Source organism: Erythrolamprus reginae, chromosome 5 (assembly GCF_031021105.1).
Source record: "Erythrolamprus reginae isolate rEryReg1 chromosome 5, rEryReg1.hap1, whole genome shotgun sequence".
Lineage (NCBI taxonomy): Eukaryota > Metazoa > Chordata > Lepidosauria > Squamata > Dipsadidae > Erythrolamprus > Erythrolamprus reginae.
In genome coordinates, this window is record NC_091954.1 from 25,054,802 (window position 1) to 25,078,794 (window position 23,993).

The window sequence follows — 23,993 nt, forward strand, 5'->3', positions numbered from 1 at the left end:
TATTTGTATTGTCAAGTATGTATTGGTGGTATATAAAGATATAATAATATTTATATACATGATACTAGTAAAAGAGAAAAATAGGACAGGGGATGGAAGGCACACTGGTGCACTTATGCACGCCCCTTACTGACCTCTTAGGAATCGGGAAAGGTCCATGATACTATATAAGTATCATTTATAAGTATATAAGGATAGTATGAACAAACCTAATGGGTTTTAAAGACTAAACTGATAATATATTTGCAATTTGCCTCATATGGTGGAACCAATAGCTGAATAAATCAACCTGTCTTTCCCACCATTTTCCTTTCCTAATTTAAATCCTACAAAATTTAGCCACTTTGTACACCTGATGAAGTCAGTTATGGTTCAACAAAGCTGATGCTTTTAATAAAATTTCTGGTCATTAAAAATGCTACCAGACTCCTGATATTTGGCTACCATAACCTACCCTGCTTATCTCCCCCTCCTACAATTTTTCCATCAAAGCAGGGATTTCTGTATACAAGCAGGAAGGAGCATCAAGACCCCAAATGAAATTCCAGTGGTTCCACTCGGGAAACTTCTGCTTGTGAATGAGATTAGTGATTCGAGACTGCAATTGTGCAATTTCGGAGAGTTGGGAAACCCAGTCCTGGCCTGCACTGTACAATGCAATTGGGATGGTGATTGCTTCAATGTTGTATAGAGGAGGAGTTGTCTGTGAAAAAAAGGAGTGATGTAGTAATCATTCGCATATATTTAAATTCATGGTGATTAAATTAGTCTTTAAAGTTTCTATGTTGTACAGAGTAATTTTCGGAGAAAAAAAATAAATAACATAGTAATCAACAAGACAATATCTTCACATACACTTTAATTCATGGTAATTGATATGGTAAATTAATCTGGAAACTCGGTTTTAAAAAAGCAAGGTGAGAAAGAAAATTAATTGATTGACTAATTAATTTAATTAATTAAAAATTCCAATATATATCTGTTTATTATTTATCTATTCCTTAAGTCAACCTCCATTTTTGGTGGCTTCTTGTTTAGTATGGAAGTATATTTGTGGATTTCCTTGTCACTTACCCTCTAAGAACAACTTACATTAATCTTGATTACCAATCTAAAATCAGCAAAGTTTGGTTAAGTACTCTTCTAGTTGAGTGAACTTTTATAGCAATATTGTATACTGAAGTATAAATACATTGTGATCTCAGCTCTTGTCCTTTTTCGATAGTACAGCTGAGTACAATTTTCATTTTGTTTCACTTCACTCTAGTTTTCTTTACTTTCTTTGGATCAGTCTAAATAAACTGATCCAAAACAAAAGCTAAAATTGATCATCCTCTTTTAACTATCTGGGCAATTGAATGGAGCTGAGTGTTTACTGCCCAGATGCCCTTCCTGTCACCAAAGCAGACTGATTTTCAGCAGATATACAGTATTCACAGAGAGAAAAATATCTGCCTCTACCTAGGATTGAACTCACAGCCTACGGTTTGTGAGGCGATAGATCCACCTCCAGGCCACCGCACCACTCAAAAGCTGATATTGATGATAAATCCAAAACAAAAACTAAAATTGATCAAATGTAATTGAAATTGAAACTATTCTTATATTAATTAAATGCAATAAATATGATTATTCCTTATGTATTTAATACTTTTTCCCTTCCAACACATTGATAGATTTCAGTGTGGCAACTCAAGGGTCACAGGTCAAATATGTTTCTTGATATCAAATTAGCTATTTCTTACCAGAAGAAAAAACTATTATAAAGTTACACATGGTAACTTTGAGATTTTCATAGTAAACATGGTAGTAATTGTGGTTAGCTCTGGCCCAGCTCCTGCCCCAAGGACTGTGGATGTGGGGGAGATATCCACATGCTGCAGGCCTGTTTTGCCCCCGGTGGAATCTGATGATGAAGGCTCCTCTGACCAAGAAGACATGAGTGACAGGGAGGAGGAGAGTGTGGCAGACAGCTCAGAAGGAGATCAATTATCTAGCTCCTCCTTGGATTCAAAACAAGAGTTAATGATACAGCCACGCATGCGGAGAGCAATGCATAGGCAACAACAACTGAGAGATTATTATCAAAGAAAATGAGGCCACCTGTGGTTGGGTGGGGCTGTGGTAATTAGTGGGGCTGCTATAAATAGCAGCCTGTGGGTTTGGCCATTGTGGAGGATTATCTGATCGTTGTGTTTCATGACTGCTTTACTGACTTTGACTTTTTGTGTGCTGATTTTTCCCTGCTTTGAAACTAAACCAGAGCAAAGTGTGTTTCACTTTGTGAAAGAAGGACTTTGAATTGCCTCACAACTGCAAGCTAAGTATCACAGGACTGATAAGGGACTTGTATAAATTACCAGTTTATTTGGAGACGAGTGCTCTTTGCTATACCAAAAGAGGGCTTAGTTTAAGTGAATTTTCATTATAAAGAACATTGTTTTGAATTTTCAAACGTGTGTGTGTCTGAAATTTGTACAGTACCTGTGAATTTTTGGGAGGATTCTACCAGAGAGCCCGACAGAACAGTAATCAATAAAAATTCCATGTTAATTTGGAAAATAAAAGGCGTTCTTATCATTGTTCATGTTGGTTGCACTAAAATAAAAGCATGTATCATGATGTCTGTCTTAGAGTTTCAGAACAACATCAGTTTCTCATTCTCAATAATGGCCTATGAACAGGTTTCAAGGCAAATCCTTCAGCAGGAACATCTTGAAGGAGCTAATCTCCTGGAAAAAAATACTTAACAGGGTGACAGTTGATTTTAGTCATTGTTGAATGAAGTTGGACATCTACAGTACATACAGGGTGGCTTATGCAGGACACTCTGCATTTTCTTTCAACATCTTTCATTGTAAATTGTGTGCTCTGGAGTGGAGCTCTGTTTTTGCTACCTCACTGTGTCCCCCCCCCCCCCCGGTCTGGACAGCAGCCCACCCCTGAGAATAGCACTTAACACCTAGACTTATATTCCTCTTCAAAGTACTTTACAGCCCTCTCTAAGTGGTTTACAGAATCAGCATATTGCCCCCAACAATCTGGGTCTCATCTCAGAAGGATGGAAGGCTGAGTCAACCTCGAGCCTGATGAGATTTGAACTTGTGAACTACAACCAGCAGTCAGCAGAAGCAGCTTGCAGTAGTGCACTCTAACCACTGTGCCACTCAATAAATGATCGTTCTGAATACCTATCTGATGTCTTTATATTTTCTGATAACTTCCTGGGAATCAAAGTGTAGAAGATAGCTTGTTCATTTGTGATTCTGGGCTTGCAAGATCTTCATTTCACTCTTCAGCAACCAGAGTCACTTTTAGAGTTTTGCCTATTCATGATCTAGAGAATAGGGCTGTGATGATAAACCTATGGCCCATGTAACAGAGGTGGCACTCAAAGCCCTCTCTGTTGGCATGCATGCCATCGTCTCGGATCAGATCTCTGTGGCAATTCTTTCATGAGCTTCTGTTTCCTTACAAACAACAAAATAGAAACTCACATAAGAAAAATATATTGCCACTTGCCACACTGCCAGTGTTCTGTGTCCTTCCTCACACCACCCAGCTGGTCTTTGGGTCTCTGCTACACATGTGCATGTCCATGCATTCGTGCATATCTGAGCGTGTGTACACATGCACATCTTTCAGTTTGGGCATGCACATGCGCAGTTTGGGCACTCGGCGTCTAAAAAGTTCACCGTCATTGGTATAGGCTGTAGTTTAGCATTGGGACAGAAACATCTTTATGGGGTGACTTTTTCTTTCCTTTTTTTCCTGTTGTGAAATTCCCAGTTTGTTTTACATACCATCAGAGAATATGACAGGAGTACAAAACTATACATGGACCAATATCTCTAGACTGATATATACCATATACAATTCTATTCCAAAATTATATCCACAATTTATTAAATTCCTACCTGGTTGTATATATCTTTGTTCTTTGAGCCATAATCAAAATGTTGAAATTGACCTGAGTGTGATGTCTATGAAACAAAATAAAACAATGTTTGTATATGTATATAGGCCCTTCAACAAAACACAAGCTTACTCTTCCAAAACAATAATGCAGCCATAACTTTCACACCAAGAACAATTGATGAAACAAAGATGCTTACATGTTCTTTGACGATAGATTTGTTGTACTGTATGTTATTATTATTATTTATTAGATTTGTATGCCGCCCCTCTCTGCAGACTCGGAGATATTATCTAAGTAGCAATCTTTAATCTATCTCACCATGTACCAGCAGGTCCCCAAGACAAATTTTCATTCCTTCCCAATCTTTTATTAGGACTCTTCCTTACACTGTAATAAAAGTACTACTTTTAAAGATCAGAATTAACTTAATTTAATTAATTTATTTGACTTCTATGCTGCCCAATCCCAGAGGAATTCAGGGCAGACTGCTGATAATGATATTTCATCTAGCAGATCATAGACACAATAGCAGATCTGCTATTCCATCTAGCAGAATACCAACCAAAAGTCAGAAGATTGTACAGTTCTGCAAATTTCAGGTTTTGTTTCTAAGGAATTTCATTTCACAAGGTGACCAGAGAGAATATATGCTATTTGTTAAATATGCAGAGAGAATCGCCAAGGCTCAGTATTTGAATGTTGTCTCCTGATTGGCTGTTCGTTCTGGCGGGAGACTTGTTACCATGTTAAATAAGGTTTGTTACTTTGTGAAGCCTATAAATAACTTAAAGATGCGCCACTTTCGTGGGGAGAGAATTTTTGCTTATACTCTTAGCGATCTGTTTAACCTGACTGTTCTGACTGAGAGAAAAATAAAAGAAACTGCTAATTCACCAGTTGACTTCTTCTGAGTATTTTTCACTATTCACACTAAGGAAAAAGACCCAAACACATTCTTATGGATGGTTACGGATTGTGGACTGAATATTTATTTGTTTGTTTGTTTTGTCAAGTACATATTGGTAGTATACAAAGATATAACAAAGTTTTTATATATGATACTAATAATAGAGAAACATTAAGACAGGGGATGGAAGGCATTCTGGTACACTTATGCACGCCCCTTATAGACTTCTTAGGAATCAGGAGAGGTCAACAGTGGATAGACTAAGGGTAAAGTTTTGGGGGTTAGGTGTCTGGTAGCGAGTCTGGTAGCGAGTTCCATGCATCAACTACTCGGTTAATAAAGTTGTATTTCCTGCAGTCAAGTTTAGAGCGGCTTACTTTAAGTTTGCATCTGTTGTGTGCTCATGTGTTGTTGTGGTTGAAGCTGAAATAGTCATTGAGAGGAAAGATGATTTTATGGACTACGCTTAGGTTGTGTTTAAGGTGATGTAGTTCTAAGCTTTCTAAACCTAGAATTGTAAGTCTAGTTGCATAGGGTATTCTGTTGTAAGTGGAGGAATGTATTTTCTAAATGCTAAATTGTTCCAACAACAGTTAAGAGCATTGGGTAGCAGCAGATGAACTAATTTCAAAAACCTCAAATTTGTACTTTCCTTTGCCCCTGTCTTGTATCTCTTGAATATACATTGCTTTTTTCATTTTTCTCTGCAAGACATATATGTTCCAAGATAGATGATATAATTATCTGTGACTTTCTCCCACCCCTAATTCAATAAGTCAAACAAAAACAGCCCAAGCCAGAAGGCACTATCATTAAATATGCTCACGACCAGTGAAGGGCTACCAAAATTTTTACTACCACACTGTGGCTTATGCATTTTCTTTCAACATCTTTCAGTGCAAATTGGGTGTTCTGGGGTGGAGCTCCATTTTCGTTACCCCACTGCATTCCACCCCATCTGGGCAGCAGCCCACCCCTGCTCACAACTTTGAAAATCTTTGTCATCAGGCATGGGGGAACTAAGATATCTCCCCCGGGCCTATATAATTTATGTATGATATGTTTGTATGTATATCTGCATAATAATGGGTTTTTTAAAAATATTTTAAATTGTAAATTAAAAGTAAAGTAAACTGTTTTATTGTGTTGTGAGCCGCCCTGAGTCTGTGGAGAGGGGCGGCATACAAATCTAATAAATAAATAAATAAAATGTGTGTGTGTATGCTGTCAAGCCTCACCTGAAAATCTACTCTTAAATTTGTTTTTATTCACTCACTTGACAACTGCCTTCTCCTTTTCATATGTAAGGGTTATTTTTACATAAGAGTTTTTGATGACCAAGGACTGTTGGGAGCATAAGATTGATGTTGTGGGGATTGATCACTTTGGTAGTATATTGTATTTTGGGATCCAGTAAGTGGTTATGATAAAATTGCTGAAATAATTATTGGCAACAACCTAATATTTTATTTTAATCTGTTTTTCTTTGCATGTGGAAAAGTGTAAACTATACCACATTTACCTTTCTCTGTGTGTATTCTGATACACACATATACACATTTTCAAGATCATGAGCATATTTAATCATAGTGCCTTCTATTTTTCCCCAGAATAACCGCCCCTGAGATGGCTGTGATGAGAGAGAATCACTGACCAAAGTCACCTAGCCAGCATTCTGCCGCACGAATCCCAGTGACCGGTCAGGTCCCACAGAGTTGACCTTCTCTGGGTCCCGTCAATGAAACAATGTCGTCTGGTGGGACCCAGGGGAAGAGCCTTCTCTGTGGCAGCCCTGACCCTCTGAAATCAACTCCCCCCCCCAGAGATCAGGATTGCCCCCACCCTCCTTGCCTTACGCAAACGCCTTAAAACCCACCTCTGCTGTCAGGCATGGGGAAATTGATTCTCCTGGGCCATTTCCGTTTTATGTATGGTTTGTCTGAGATGTATGACTGTTTTTTATATTAAGGAGTTTTAAATTGTTTTTAACTATTGGATTTGTATTGTTTTTGTTGTTGTGAGTCACTCCGAGTCTTCGGAGAGGGGCGGCATACAAATCTAAATAATAATAATAATAATAATAATAATAATAATAATAATAATAATAATTCATGGTGATAGGTGGGGCCACAATTCACAATGCACTGGTTTCTAAGCCACCAGATCACACCAAACTGGCAAATGGTTATCCTCAAAATTCTGGGACCTACAAAAATTTCCACTAGACTATAGCAGTGTTTCTCAACCTTAGCAACTTTAAGCTGTGTGGACATCAATTCCCAGAATTCTCCCAATGCTGGCTGGGAGAATTCTAGGAGTTGAAATCCATACAGCTTAAAGATTGAGCAATGCTGCACTAGAAAACATGCCACTTCAGAGTCTTCGGAGAGGGGCGGCATACAAATCTAAGTAATAAATAATAAATAAATAAAATTTTAATAATCTTAATATTCTAGTTGATTGGAACTCCTATTCCACCAAATTATAGTTGTGGCTCAAGCTAGGATCTTCCAATCAAGTAAAGCACTACCACACAATTATCAAAGGCAAATATGTTGAAATAGGGGTTTTTTCCACTTGCGGTTACTGTACCTGACTCCAATGGACTATATTTTTCACAGAGGTATAATCTGGGAATCGTGATATGTACACATCAACCCGACTCTGTAAGAGAATGGGGAATTATTTCATGAATTCTTGCATTGGGAGAGTTATAGAAAGCAACTTCAATATTTCCATTGACTTCTGTAGCAACATGAACACATGAAAAGTCAGCGAAATGGTCCCATTGGACAGGCTAGATGCAAGCACTAACATGCATAGATCATAAATGCCGGACGTTATCCAGCAACATTCCTTCCACACAGTAAATGACCATTGTGTAATATGTGTCCTGAGATCATCATGCGAACAATGGAAAATATGCAATGGTTGTGCAAATGTTTAAGCAATGACCTCATGTTGTGCATGATGCCACATGCTTTCCCTTGTGCCTCTTGCCCAGAACTGGCTAGTGGAGAACTGTTTTAGATCTCATGATGCATATGGGAATTGCAAGGTCAAATGTTCTCACAAATCTCGGAAGGGCAAAGGGTTTTCCTGCACAATAACATCCACAAACCACACAACAAGACTTATGATCAGTTCTATGAATTGATGCTGAACCCGCCCAATTTAACACCCTCCAGAAGTGTAAGACAACTCTGATGGATTCCAGAAGTTGTATTCCTCAACTCAACGCATATCTCAGGGCTGCCAGGTAGGAAAAAGAGCATAAAAAGAGCTGAATGTTAAGCAAGGGTGAAATGCTACCAGTTTGGACCAGTTCATTCTGAACCGGTAGTAAAAAAAATGTTACAATCAGCTGTGTGACAATTAGCTGTTCCGCACAATCTAGATTAACTAGAAATCAGGATTTCCTGCTTTCTAGCTAATCTAAATTGTGTGTCATGGCTGATTCCCCCCTTGCTGTTCTATTTATCTTTCAGGACTCGGATGGCTTCAAAATGGCCGTTTTTCAATGCTACACCCAAAGCGCCCGCAAAGCAAAACAGTAGCAGACTTCAGAGAATTTCACCCCTGATGTTAAGTATTATATTGTATTTATACTTACCGTATTCAGACTTCTGTCATTGAAACCACCAACCAGAAAAAGAGCTTGCTGACAGATCATGCCTAATGGTTGGTTACTGCACATTCGAGCCACCTGTGCTCTCAGTTGGGGGCTCAGCAAGGAAAATTCTTTTCTGCCAAATATAATCTGTACATCCGTCACAAAGACAATACACATTTTGAATATTAATTACACAGATTTCTAAGATCAGCATGTTGCTCTAATTCAGGAGTATTGAGTACATTCATTTTCTGAATGTGTTTCTCATTGTTTCACACTGTAGCAGGGGTATTGAGGGCTGCCTCAGGGGGCGGGGAGGGCTGGGGTTTGCAACTTACTGCTGCTACTGGTACAATGCGCTCGCAGCTCTGTGTCATTGGTGTGCATGCGCATACGCCCCAGCGAGATTTTGCTCCTGTGCATGCACAGGAAGCAAAATCTCATGAGAAGACATGCGCATGCATGAGATTTTAGCAACTTTTTGCCTCTGCACATACGCAGAAGCAAAAAATTGCCGAAATCTCACATACATGTGCGTCTTCTTACAAGAATTTGCTTACTGCACTCTGCACATGCACAGAAATAAAATCCCACTGGGGCACACGCGCACATACACCGGCAATGCAGAGCTGCGCACACACCTCTATTTTTGCTGCCAGTACGCAGTGTGGTCTTTACCAGCTAGTAACCCAAAGCTCAAGAGGTCAAGGGCTAAGACAGGAGTTCCCTCAGACCCTCTCTTTCCTTCCTTCCTTCCTTCCTTCCTTCCTTCCTTCCTTCCTTCCTTCCTTTCCTTCCTCTTTTTCCTCCCTTTTCTTCTTTTTCCTTCCCTCTTCATTCTCCCTTCTTCTTCCTTTTCTTTTTTCTTTATTTTTCTTTCCTTGCTCTCTTCCCATCTTCCTTCTTTTTTAAAAAAATATTTCCTCTTTCCCATTCTCCTTTCCCTTCCCTTCTTGCATGGTCAAATGCAAAAGGGGAAACATTTCTCCTCCTGATATCCATTTTCTCTGATGCACCATTAGCTAGTCATTTGCTGTTTCCAGGGCAGCTCCACGGGCCAGATCTAAGCACCCTGAGAGGCGCCTGTGGCCCACGGGCCTTGAGTTTGACACTCCTGCACTATAGCATTATTTTGACAGCGCTGTCTGAATACTTTGGGCAATCTCCAAATTTGATCTATAAATAACGATAAAAAATAAACTCCTCCCTATCTGCAACAGCCTCTATTTCAGGAAAGTTTTATGAACATGTAAGTAAGCAAATCTCCTGCTTGGGCAGGAGGTTGGACTAGATGACCTTCCAGCTCTGTTAATCTATTAAACCCACCCAGATGTTATTTGTGTTTTGCTATTTTTCTGATTTTTTAAAAAAACCTTTGGACAGCACACATATTTTGAGAGTGTCAGTTGGGCAAGATCAAAAGACAAAGAAGTAGAAGACTTCAGAAAGTATTGCTACTGTGATCTTTGAGTAAATACAGAATCTTGGAAATCACAAGATTTCCAACTATCATTCATAAGGAGTTCATTACAATATAATTTGTTTGAAGGATTCTAAATGCTTCTTCCCAATTTGCTTCCCATTTTGGCCAGAATAGCTACCAAGAGACTCTTGACTGTGAATGTCTAATCTTCCATTACTTTCCTATCTGGACATAAACTCTCACACTAAGCACTGAGTGGCCACAGAAAATAATTGCAGAATTATTTGCAGAAGCAGAAGCACCAAGAAACTGGATGTTCCCAAAATGATTGTCATTACAAGTTGAGCTTATAACTGTTCATTTACCTGTCAAAGTTGCAACAGTGGTGAAAAAAAGTGACTTTTGATCATTTTTCACACTTAGGACCATTGCAATATCCTCATAGTCATATGATCAAAATTTGGATGCTTGGCAACTGGCTCATATTTATGATGGTTGCAGTGTCCCTGGGTCATGTGATCACCTTCTGTGACCATCTTACAAGCAAAGTTAATGGGGAAGCCAGCTTCATTCAACAACCGTATTGCTAACTTAACAACTACAGTGATTCACTTAACAACTGTAGTTCAAAATGGGACAAATGTCACTTAAATGCTTTGCTTAGCAACAAAAATTTGAGCCTCAATTGTGGTCATAAGTCAAGGACCATCTTTAGGACAACTCTTAAAATACTAGCAGACAAATACTAGCATCCATTTACTAGCAGACAAATGGATGATGAGGTTGTCCTCTACTGCAGAGATCTCCAAACCAGTGGTGAAATTCAGCAAATTCTGACAAGTTCTGAAGAACTGATAGCAGAACTTTTAAATAGTTCAGAGAACTGGCAGATACCACTTCTGGCTGCTCCAGAGTGGGGTGGGAATGGAAATTTTGCAATATCCTTCCCCTACCATGCCCACCAAGCCATTCCCACAGACCTGGTAGAAGTGATGGGCTCCTATGGTATGATCAGGTATGCAAAACCGATAGATAAATTTTGAATTTTTTTCTTTTTTTTCCCTTCTGGGCTCTGGGTATGCTTTTCCTATTGCAGTAAATGAGGTTGAATGTGTATAATTTTGGTAGAGTTGTGTGTGGCATTTTTGTGTGTGTGTGTGTATACATACATATACAATTTATATAGTAGATAATGTATATTTTTGTGTGACTGTATGTAATATATGTGTACACATATGGCATATATACATAGAATTAAATAGCATATTTTGAATATTCAGTAATAGTAAATAGGGGAATTGCATCTCTTTGAAGTGAGGAGAGGCCAGGCACCCTAACCTTTATCCAAATCCTTGACGTGAGTGACATCAAGTTGGCCACCTTTAAGCCAATCACATGACCTTTAAGCCACCCCCCGGTCACATGATCGTCAAGCCACTCCCCCCTGGTCACATGGCCAGCAAACCACACTCACAAAATAAGCCATGCCACAGCCCTTCAATGACCGGTATGGAAATTTTTGACTTTCACTCCTACCAACCCTTCCGGCTTTATGGACCAGTGGAGGGAGAAGAATGGGTGATTCTGCATGAGCAGCGAGCAAGCCCGCACACAAATAGAGCATGCACCCGAGTACTTGTGCAAGTGGGGATATGCATGCACACATGTGCACTTGCCCCTCATGTCCATCGTCCATTTCCAAATCTCTCACAACCCCGTAGCGGGCTGAGGCCCAAGAATTCAGGACCCTTGTTCTATTGCTTACTTCAATCTGCCAACATTAGTGTCTCTGGGGCATATAAAAGAAGTCAGAATGAAGATTGAATCCATCCCCTTTGGATGTGCTTATGCCATTTCTGAATATATAAAATGTAGGGCGCCAAACACATACAGTGTCAACCCTGAAGCTGGCCTGAGAGGGGCCATTTTCTGAGCTTCGGTGTTGCCACACTGGAGCTGAGGAATATGGAAGGGGGAATAGATTTATTTATTTATTTATTTATTTATTATTTGGATTTGTATGCTGCCCCTCTCCGAAGACTCGGGGCGGCTCACAACAAGTGTAAAACAAATCATAAATAATTCAATTAATTAAAATATTTAAAGATTTTAAAAAAAACCATATACTAACAGACACACACACAGGCATACCATGTATAAATTAAATGTGCCCAGGGGGAGATGTTTAGTTCCCCCATGCCTGACGGCAAAGGTGGGTTTTGAGATATAGATGGGGTTTGTACTTTTTCTTCAGAACCAAGGTCATTCCCAGAGGTGGTCAGGGAGAGGAGGAATGAAGTTACCAGGCAACTGGAAGACATGAATGTTAGACCATGTAACTGATTGTTTAAGGAAAGGGGAACTTTTACTTTAATTAGGTGAAATCTGTGGCCAGGTTTTGCCAGCCTGGGTCAATATGATATCCAATCAACCAGTTCTTTGAGGAATCTACCTGCCTTGGAGTTCTATTTATTATGGGTGTATTACTTGGAACCATGACATATATTACTTGCAGCTGCCATTTTGCCTTTTTCAATCCCACTCCTAGTGCTCTATTGTCCCAGAATATTAACAACCTTCCCCAGGGGAAAGAAAGGTTTACAGGCTTACCTTTATCAACGACTCTGGCAAACGTGTGATTTGCAAAATCACACTTTTCGTATCCTGAAGGGTATATAAAGGGGCTAAGGCAAAAAACATCTTAACCTTAGCAGCCAGATGAGGAATTATTGAAAACGCTACAAAGCCTGGAGATAAAAATTTCCGTTATTATTGCAATAATTGTAGGAATGTTTATTACATTCTGAATTAAGTTTGGCTCATTGGATATGGTTTACTTAGCAACAGCGCAAGAGAGGTTTGTCCTTAATTTGTTCCAGAAAATATCAGTAGTTTTCCCCTTCCAGATTAAGCTTAGATATTTGCTTTTTTTCCTGGGAAATTTCAGATTCAGAATAGGTCAGTCAAGTGCTGCCGCATAGCTAGATCTTGTCAGTAAACAAAGTATGAACTAAACAAAATATCAGAATGGATGTAATAAATTTCTCCTGACCATCTCTGCATGTGAATTAGTTTATTTTCAACTGGTCATCTGTTGGTAACATATAAATCAGAGGTCTTCAAACTTGGCAACTTTAGGACTTGTGGACTTCAATTCCCAGAATTCTAGGAGTTGAAGTCTACAAGTTTTAAAGTTGCCAAGTTTGGGGACCCCTGATATAAATCAAAGGTGCATTGATGTGGGAATTGGAAAGGCCTCTGGAGAAGAGAAAGGAAGGGAGAGAAAGAAAGAGAGGGAGCGAAGGAGGGAGACAAAAAGAAAAAGAGAGAGAGAGAGAGAGATTGTTTCCTCATTGCTTATTTGACCCCTATGATAATCATTAAGTGTTGTACCCCATGATTCTTGACAAATGTACCGTATTTTTCGCTCCATAAGACGCAGTTTTTTTCCTCCCAAAGTAGGATGAAAAATCAGCCCCGTCTTATGGAGCGAAGATGCAGGCAGGGAGGGGGGGGGGAGGCTGCGAACTCGGAAGCGCCATCCCGCCGGCTGGCTGGCTAGCTGCTGCCTGGCCCCCTCCCTCCTGGAGGAGGGTCTCCCTCCGCACCACCAGCGGCGCTCCCCCCGCCAGCCAGCCAGCCAAGCCCCGCGCCCACCGGAACCAGCTCCTCACTCTCCCCCCGCCGCCCGCCGCGTTTGCAGGAGGTGGGGAGGGTCGGATGGCCCGCCAAGGCCAGGAGGGACGCCGCTGCCCCCCCTTCCCTCTCTCCGCCTGCCGCTGCGCCTCCTTGATGCCGAGAGGAAATGCCGGCAAAGGCTTTTCTCAGCGGAGGCCGGCGAAGGCGATATTCAATGTCGGGGGCGCATGGGCGGTTACGCGCGCTCCCTATCTCCCTGCTAGCCCACTCGGAATATTCAAAATAAGAAAAGCCTTTGCCGGTGAAGGTTTTTCTTATTTTGAATATTCCGAGTGGGCTAGCAGGGAGATAGGGAGCGCGTGCAACCGCCCGTGCGCCCCCGACATTGAATATCACCTTTGCCGCCGGCCCCGCCTCTCCTACAACCCCCTTGCTGAGAGCTCTCGGCTAAGGTGAGGCGGGCAGGGCGTGCGCGCGTCACCGCTGAGAAGAACGGAGAGAGAATGAGAGTGAGTGAGAGCAACAGACAGCAAGATAGTGAGAAAGAGAGAGTGAGAGAAAGGGGGGGAGAGAGAGAAAGAGAGAGGGGGAGAGAGAGAAAGAGAGGGAGAGGGAGAAAGAGAGTGGGAGAGGGGGGAGAGATAGCAAGAGAGGGAGAGAGAGAAAGAGGGAGGGAAAGGGGGAGAGAGGGGGGAGAGAAAGAGAGAGGGAGGGAGAGAGAGGAGATAAAGGAAGAGGAGAGAGAGAAAGGAAGAGAAAGAAAGAAAGAGGGATAGAAAGAGAGAGAGAGTGAGAGATGCTCAGTGAGCCTTTCTTTGAAGTTGCCTTTCTTTCTTTCTTTCTTTTTCTCTCTTGCTCTCTTGCTCTTTCATTCTTTTTTCTTTCTCTTGCTTTCTTTCTTTCTCTTGCTTTCTCTCCTTCCTTCCCTCCTTCCATTTCTTTCATTCCCCCTCTCTATTTTTATTTCTCTTTCATTTTCTTTCTTTCTCTCTTTCTTGCTTTCTTTCTTGCTCTTTTTCTTTCTCTCTTTTACCTTCCCTTCCTCTATTTCTTCTTTTCTTTCTCCTTCCTACCTTCTTCCCTCCCTCCCTCCCTTCAGTCCTTCCTCTCTTACTCTCCCCTTTCATAAGTTTCCTTGCTTCCTTCCTCTGTTCCTGTTCCTTCCCCCTTTCTTTCTTTCTTTCTTTCTTTCCTTCCTTCCTTCCTTTCCTCCCTCCATTTCTTGCTTTCCTTTTCCTTCCTCCCTTCTTTCCTCCCTCACTCCCTTCTTTCACTCCTTCCTCTCTTCCTCTCCCCTTTTTGGCTCAAAATATTTTTTTTCTATTTTCCTCCTCTAAAATCTAGGTGCGTCTTATCAGCAGATGCGTCTTATAGAGCGAAAAATACGGTATATTTTCTTTGCATCAAAGACAAATTCCTTGTGTGGCCAATCACACGTGGCCAATAAACAATTCTATTCTATTCTGTTCTGTTCTGTTCTATTCTATTTTCTTTGCCTTGAGTCATTTTAAAAATAATAAAAGTGGGAAATAACAAGCAAAGAAATAATGAATGAATGAATGAATGAATGAATGAATGAATGAGTGAGTGAGTGAGTGAGTGAGTGAGTGAGTGAGTGAATGAATATGGAAATTCAATGGAGATAGGAAAAAGGGAGATGGGGATGCAAGGGTAAACATTTTCTCCAAAATTTATTTATTCTTGGATTGTAATTGCTCAACAATTGATGAGATTTGTCAATTATTATTTTTGATTCTATATAAACAGATAGACAGTATTACATCAATGAGACAATGAAACCATATCCAGCGATGACTAGGAAATGAGCTGGGCAAAATGATCTCAGAAGAATTCTCTGATCCTCCCATTTTGTGATTCTATTAATTTTGATACGTAGGGTAGACCTTCTTCACATGGCAATGATTTTGTTTGATTTCTGAACAGTAAAGATTTCAGACATCACCAATAATGCACAAAATGTTGCCTTGTATAGTGAATTCATTCTCAACATACCTATATTGCAGCCTTGTGAATGGCAGATAAAATAGAGGTGGTCCTCTCCCTTTTTATGAAGAATAAAGTTTATTATGGCAGAAAGGTCATATATGCCAACTTCATGAAAACTGAAACCAAACACATATAATTGTGAATGAAGATAATTTTTCGTTATTAATTCCATGTATTGGTCCCTTTTCTAAATTACTAGTAAGTGTATTTAACTAACAAAAAAAAAATCAAAATTAGCATCCTTCAGATATTTATGTTTCACAAGAAAAATTTAAAAACCAACAGAAATTTTCTTGAGTCATTTGGTTCTAGTTTAGAACAAAACCCATAGCTAGAATAAAATATAGAGCATATTAAGATTTAGGCGTGGTTGATTTTAATTGATATGAATTGTAATTTCAATCTTAATCAAAAGTTCAAGTTAGTTTCAGGAGCTGATTCCATTCAATTGAAAGATTTCAATAAATGGAACTGATTTTATAAAAAGTAAGTATGCATGCAGAAGACTGCTGAATTACCAAATCAATGTGAAGGTACCCAGTTCAAAGAAATTTTATTCAATCCAATGCAAAAAAAAAATAGTGCTTCCATTCAAGAAAAAGATTATATAACTCCAGGGTGTCAAACTCAATTTTATTGAGGGTTACACTAGGGTTATGTTTCATCTCCATTGGCCAGGGTGGGCATGGCCAGGATAGGCATGGACAGCTCAATGTCACTCATGGGGGGGTGCCAGTGGTGGCCCAAGTGCTCTGCCAGCAAAAACAAGGTCCTAAGCTCCGTTTCGGCTGCTAGGGCCTCCTGCAACCCTCTGCCAGTGAAAGTGAAGATTGAGAGGGCTGCGTGCTCCATTTTTGCTGGCAGAAGCACTCTGGGCTGGTCCTTTGCTTTTTTCAGGGCACACTGTGGGACACATCTAAGTACCCTGTGGGACAGATCCAGCCCCCAGCCCTTGGGTTTGATACCCATACAAATCACTGAAACTATGCACAACATGAGAACCAGTTGACTGAATCCTAAGAAAGCTTAGGAATAAAGTATTCCTGGACTATAGGAGAGAACTGATTGAATATAGGAACATTTTCTCAGCCCACCAAAAAAAAAAAAAAGCATCATTTTTAATAGAAACATAGAAACATAGAAAATTTTATCTTAGGATGGATATATGTTTATCCCAGACATGTTTAAATTCAGTTACTGTGGATTTAGCTGAACAATCCAGCAGGAAAATAATTTGATGGCAGGTTACTTGATTTAGAAGTAAAATATGTTCCACAAATTGAAGAGAATAGTTTGAAAAATTGAAACTCAGGTGAAGAATAGCAGTTGAACATAGACTTACATTGTAAATATATGGTTAATTGTTGAGCAGGGTGGAAGCAAAAGTTATAATTAGTGGTATTTTCCCATGATGTTAATTAAGTGATTCCTTGAATTCATCTTCTGTTACTGCTGTTCCCTTTCTTTCTTTCTTTCTTTCTTTCTTTCTTTCTTTCTTTCTTTCTTTCTTTCTTATTATTATGCTGTTTTTTCTGAGTGCCAGCAGATTTGTGAGTCAGGTTAGGGGAACAGAGACTGGAAGGCAATTTTTTTCAGTTGCTCCTCCAGCCTTACAGAATTAGAAACATAGAAACATACCGTAGAAAGATTGATGGCAGAAAAAGACCTCATGGTCCATCTAGTCTGCCCTTATACTATTTCCTGTATTTTATCTTAGGATGGATATATGTTTATCCCAGGCATGTTTAAATCCAGTTACTGTGGATTTACCAAACACAGTAAATTAATTTCAATAACTTACTGAAAGCTACAAAAATGGAAATTTTCCAGAATGATAGTTGATCCAGAATGATTTCTCCTTCCAACAGCCTTTTGATTTTCCCGGTTTACAGGGCTAATCCTGTCAGGAAGGCAGGAAAGAAATATTCTGGTGTGCCTCTGTGTTGTTTCTAGCCTAATCAGTATGATTAATGGATGGATGGATGATCCTGCTTAACTTTAAGTGTTTTCAGAAACTGCTCCGCTGGTTAAGCCTTGTTATATTGTTAATAGTTCTTGGCAGTACACCCAGGCAAGCTGGAGGTGCTTTTCTGGAGGGGCGTGGTAGAGGGGTAGGGTTTGTATGTTGTTTGGGGGTGGGTGTTTTTTTGAATTTTTGCTGGTATTTTTATTAGGGTGTTGACTTTTTAAAAGTTTTTTACGCTGCTTGGGGTGTACGTCCAAGAGTCAGGATGCAAGTTTGGCACTCCTGATTTTTTTACTGCCTTTCTGGGGGGTGGCATGTGATCTTTCCTTAAATCTGGATGGTTTACTTAGGATATCCGATGAGTGAGACCAGCTGGTATCTTTAAGTAATGCACATGGATCCAAAGATTGCTTCAGTGAATGACAAAGCATCCTGAGTGAGAAAGGATGCTTTGTCAGTTCACTGAGCACAAGAGTCTCTTGTCTATGGGGATTTTTCAGTCATCCAGGTCATGATTGTCCCAAATGTGCTTTTTTTCAAGTGACACCTGAACTTTCTTAGTTTCCAGAAAGTCCAGTTGCCTCTTGAAAAACACCTTTGCAATAGGAGTTTCTTGCATTGCTTTGGAGTGGCTAAGGCTAATAATAGTAAGTGAATCCTCCTTCCAATTTGTTTTAGTTTTCTCTCATGATAATAAGGCTTTCTAATCTAATGAATGGTAAGTAGAGCAGCTTTTTATTGGCTTTCAATAAAGTTCACTAGCACCTTATATATTGAGTAATTGTTTCATAAATATATATTGATGCAGAAAGTTGAGCAAAATGTTAATATTATTTAATGGAAGTGAAATGAAGAGATGTTCAGCGAAGGTGTACATTTTACTATCACTTAATTAACAGAACATGATAAATCAATTGTTGTATTTGGTGTGTGAATCTAGACTGAGATGCAGGATGTACCGCATGGGAAGTCACTGTTTCCCTTGCAGGCAAAGAAGCTTTCTTGTATTTTTATATAGGTAATCCTTGACTTACAGCAATTCATTTGCTGACCATTCAAAGTTAGAATGGCACTGAAAAAAGTGACTTATGGCCATTTTTCACACTCATGACTGTTGCAGCCTCCCCACAGTCACACAAGGGCAGGCAAGGTGAAGCACTCCTCGACAAGAGTGAAGTCGAGTTGGCCATGTCCACTCAGTCATATGTCCACCCAGCCACACCTACCCAGCCAGTCATCAGGGTAGAGCTTGTTAAATTATTCAAATCCCACCACTTGTTATGTTGTGTGTTGTCTGCATCCCAGTGCTGGGGCTTTGCTTGTTTTCTGGCATGGCATGGCATGGACCAGTGCTGGAGATTGGAGACCTCTAGTGTGCAGCTTTATCATTCTATTACTTTATTTCACAAATTTAAAACTTATTTAAGTTAAAGATGCACATTTAGTTGAATTTGCTCCTTGAGTAGATAAACAAACAATCAAGAAAGCTGAGGAAATGCTTGAAGATCTAGGAAAACATTGTAAAATTTGCCAGACGTTTGCCAAATATATAATTGTAAATGTGACATCATTCAAATCAACTATCGGCATATTAAATAGACATTAATCTAGATCAACATGGTGTATGAATGCTTTGTATTGCAAATATATATATAATTAAAATGTCCTCTTGCAAAATTAATTCGTCACGTACTGAACATACCTGAAATTCCAAAATTCTTCCTCATCAATTGAGAAGTGTTTGTGCCTTCTAGACCAAGTAGTTCCTCTAATATTGCCAATCCATACATCATATCCAGCATCTGCTAGGATGAAGCCAAGACTTTGGTGTGGATGGTTTGCTATCCAAACAGTGCCTTCCATAGTCAAACAATGAAGCAAGAGTACAGAAGATTTGGAACCTTGTGAAGGTGTGGAAATGAAAATATTCATCAATTCATTTAATAGGGCTACTCAGTTACTATATTTGAACATGTGATTCAGACTTCTGATGTTTAACTGTGAGTTTCAGAGATTAATGTTTCATGGAAGAATCAAAACAGCCCTTTTCCTCTTTTGCTGGAACTTAATTCCCAGGCAAGACAGGAAGACCTCCAATGAGATGAAAAATATTTACAGCATCTATTCCTTTTGTCCAAACGATTACTTAACTAGAAAAATTATTATAGTTAAAGACAAATTCATTCATGTATTTGAATCGGTTTCATCTGATAATCCAAATCACGTCACTTCTTCAAAGAGGATCTCACTTGATTTGTACACCATAACTCTTTAAAATTTATTTGTATTTCCTTAAGTCTACATACTATGCCCATTCCTACAGTTTTCATTTTAAAAACAAATTGTTGACATCTCAAACGAGAATATATCTTCACTATTCTGGGAGGATATGATTTCCAATAGTCATGTACACTGTAAAGAATAAGCTAGTAGTACAATAACATTAAGATGCATCAGTTCTGTGCGGTGTTTTAGCCTTAAATAATGGTTCCTCCCAATTTGGACCAGATTGACAGAACTGGTAGTGAACTGGTGGTGATGTGATAACAGCGTCACGGATCCAGTTTGGTTGGTCAGTTCCAGTCCATGGACACCGCCATCTTCTGGGGGGGATTTTTTGACAAATTTTTCCATGCTTGGATGGCTTGTCCTCTCCCGCTGCATGAAAAAGAGCCCACCCACCCACCCACTCCCAGGTTAATACTGACCTTTATTTCCTCACCTGAAGCACAGTTGATCAGCTCCTCAGCTGTGTTTCGGGCTGAATCCTGCTACTGTGCATGCGCGGAAGTGAAATTGCACAAGGGGATGCTCGCAAAACATCGCAATGCAAACCATGGCATAGGTAAGTGGAACCCATCCCTGGTATATATGTCTATAGGTATACTCCAACACGTATATACACATGTATACATACTGACCCAAATCTTGGACGATAAACACAAATTTGGGTCGGGGAATATTTTTTTTCCCTTACTCTTTGTGTGTCCTGGGATCCTGTTCAAGCTCAAGTAGTAACCATCCTCTGTAAGGACCTCATATTCTTCTGCTGGATATCCCCAGAACTGAATTATCTCACTCTGTAAGGAGTCAAAGAGAAAAATCTACCACCACCTGCTTCCAAAGCAGAAATATGAAGTTTCTGACAGTTGAAGCTAGAGTTCATGAAAAGCTTTATTGCTGAACCTTAAAACATCAAAGTCATTGTCCAAGTGTTTATTGTCACATAGTCAAAGCAGCATTAGTCACATACAACAAGTTAGTATCAGCATAACTCCGAGAACAAAGGCTTTCAGAAATATATACGGGCTTTAGGGGGGGAAATGCTTAAGGGAATCAAGGTCATTTCTGATCCCATTCATCCAGGTGTAGGCTACTGCCCAGACGGGGGGAAGGGGGACGCAGTGGGGTAGCAAAGATGGAGCTCCACCCCAGAGTACCCAATTTGCAGTGAAAGATGTTGAAAGAAAATGCAGGGCATCCTGCATAAGCCACACCCACAGTGTAGTAAAAAATTTGGTAGCCCTTCACTGCATTCATATTCCACAAAATGCTGCCTGACTGTTGGGGACCGGATATCAATCCTGAAAAGAAGTCAGGGTGCACTGTTAGAGAAATGAGTACACTGTAATCCCAAAATAGGAGGATTCCCAACATAATATCTTATTTCATGATTGGCCTGTAAAATCAAAGTCTGCTTTATTTGTGAAGGAAGGACATTCAGATAACCACTAGAAAAGAGGAAAGGGAAATCAAAGTCTGCCATCTAGTGGATCTTTTTGCTATCTGCAGCCTGGATACAGAGGCCCCAGAAAAGGTTTGATTACCTGTATATACTGTATATAACATACATAGAAGAAAGTACCATTGAACACAATTGGCAAAATACTTTTTGAGAGCTCAACTCACAATATTCATGTGGGATTCCGGATTCATTTTCTGGATGATTTCTACTTCTTCTGACCGCACAGTTTTATATACATGAATCATAAGCAGCAATAGCCATATCTTGGAAGACCTGAAAACAGTTTAAAAATTTAGGGAAGAGCTCCAGTTCAATTTGGAAAATTTATACCTACATTCAAAGAGTTGTATTTCAATGTAAACACTGTAGCAACAACAAAGTGTTTGGATGAATTATAATGCATTTAAAGACAAACGAATCAATATATCCTATGGAGGGAGAGGAATTCCTCTGTTAATTGAATTCAATAATTCAATAATTAGTTAATTCATCTCATTCTTTACAAGCTGAAGGTTTATATATTCAGAAGCTCTTTAGCAGGTGTACAACTGAAGTATAGCCAGGAACTAAAACCTGTACATATTCAGGGAAACTATGCATACACCAAAAAACAAAAAAAAACTCTCTCACACTCTGTTGTTTGGCAATGTACAGCCTTTCCAAAAACAATTTGTAGTATTATATATTTCTGTATTGTTCGTGTAAAATTAGTGTAAAAAATATTAGTGTAAAATTAGTGTAAAAATATTTACTGATCAAGAAATTAAAATAATAGCCTTCAAGCAATTTAAAGATGAAAGAATTCTGCAAAACTTTATTCCTTTTCCCATTATTTTTTTTTCTAGGATAATAAGAGAGAGAAGAGCAAGAGGAGCCTTTTCATCATCAAACCTATCATATTCAATATTTAGAAACCATTGATTCAAATATTACCAGCTTTCTATGTTGAATATAATGAAAACAATGAACATTTAAATGAGAAAAAGTGGGTGGGGAAAAGAGATTGCTATTTTTTAAGAGCTAGAATGAGATTTGAATAAAATCATCTCAGTCAACTTCCTTTATCAGAACATGTCAGAAAGTCTAATTATTCTGAATTTTAAGACATTTTGGATTAGATATTATCAGCATAGCCTTGTGAATAAGAAAACCAAAACTCACCTCAATAATCCTTTAAATTCCATTGTCCTCCTTTTAGATATCAAACAATAATATTTCTCTGCTGCTATATTAAAGTGATTTGAAGGTGTGTTTTGCTGTGTCTTTTTGTTAATCAAGACTAAAAAATGAGTTTGCCACTTTTATTTAACAAATGCTTATGTCAGGTATTGGATTCAGTCCAGCCTTTTTAATACGTGCCATATTTCATAGGTTGGCTTAATTATAAACCACCATCTATAATATTAATATATGTTGACAGGATTTAGAAAAGCAATTTATAGTTTCGGTTCGTTGTTTAAAAAAGTTTTCATTGCAATTATCTTTAATGTGGCTCCTTACATTAAGATAGGAATGTCTACATATTTAGAGAAGCATCTGCTTCTCATAGGATTTTACTTCTACACATTCAGTGGAACCACCTTGGACAAGATATTTGAATATAGTGTGGGAAGAAATATCCATCTGGTTCAGTTTCAAGCTGGGAGAAAGACACTGGGAATATGGAGGCTGATTGCTTTGTTACTGAGGTGGAGCAATAAACCATTGGACTTGTGGTTATGGGCAGCTAACAAAATGGAGTTGGGAAGCGGGCCTAACATTTATAAACTTCTACATCTATTTGCAACCAATTTCATCATATGCAGACTTTCATATGGCTAATCATTCTGCTACAGTTGTAAAATGTTTATTTTCAATTATTCCAGCATTAGTCATTTCTGCTCTCTCAATGATGGGATTCAGGTTGAGATTTATATCAGCTTTTAATTCCCAATACACAGTCACTAATAATCTTCCAGAAAATTATCTAATGATAAATCTTCCTAACTTCATTTCTCTCTCCTCCCCACATTTTTCTTCTAGTAGAAACTCAAGGTCAAACAATATTTTACAATTATTTTTTAAAAAAAACACCAATAATTATTTAAAAAATAAAGCAACTGCCTCTAGTGAAGGAACAAAACAGAGCGTCAGGTAAACAGAGCCAGGCTGGTGCAGCAGGTAGAGTGCTGTACTGCAAGCCACTGAAGCTGACTGTAGGTCAGCAGATCAAATCTCATCACCGGCTCAAGGTTGACTCAGCCTTCCATCCTTCCGAGGTGGGTAAAATGAGGACCCGGTTGTGGGGGCAATATGCTGGCTCTGTTAAAAAGTGCTATTGCTAACATGATATAAGCCGCCCTGAGTCTAAGGAGAAGGGCGGCATAAAAATCGAATGAATGAATGAATGAACAAACAAACAAACAAACAAATTTAAGACTGGAGATACCTGTTCTTTAAACATCAGTATACTTCAGTATGGGAAATCTACTAATGTGAATAGAGCATTAGGGCAAAGGCTTGGAATTAGGTAATTAAATCTCTTCATCTTTAGTTATGCCAGAGAATTGTGGATTCTTTTGAAAATACAGTGGTACCTCATGATACGAACTTAATTGGTTCCAGGAGGAGGTTCGTAAGGGGAAAAGTTCGTAAGATGAAACAATGTTTCCCATAGGAATCAATGTAAAAGCCAATAATGCGTGCAAATCCTTCAGGAAAATCCCAAACTTTAGAAGGGAGGCGAACAGAGGGCAGGGAGGAGCAGCTAAGGGGGGCGGGTGGAAGAAGCAAGG

At 39.2% G+C, this 23,993-nt stretch overlaps 1 protein-coding gene across 1 annotated transcript; it reads right to left on the bottom strand.

Moving 5' to 3' along the window:
- Positions 1-472: 472 nt before the first annotated feature.
- LOC139168332 (lipase member M-like) lies at positions 473-22,403 on the bottom strand. Its single transcript, XM_070753912.1, has 10 exons — positions 22,381-22,403; positions 21,384-21,492; positions 20,452-20,554; positions 19,177-19,375; positions 15,515-15,624; positions 12,473-12,609; positions 8,440-8,586; positions 7,419-7,490; positions 3,918-3,983; positions 473-703 (listed from the first exon to the last, which is right to left on the bottom strand). The coding sequence occupies exons 1-10, from the start codon at positions 22,401-22,403 to the stop codon at positions 473-475; spliced, it is 1,197 nt and encodes a 398-aa protein (XP_070610013.1).
- Between the last annotated feature and the right edge of the window lie 1,590 nt (positions 22,404-23,993).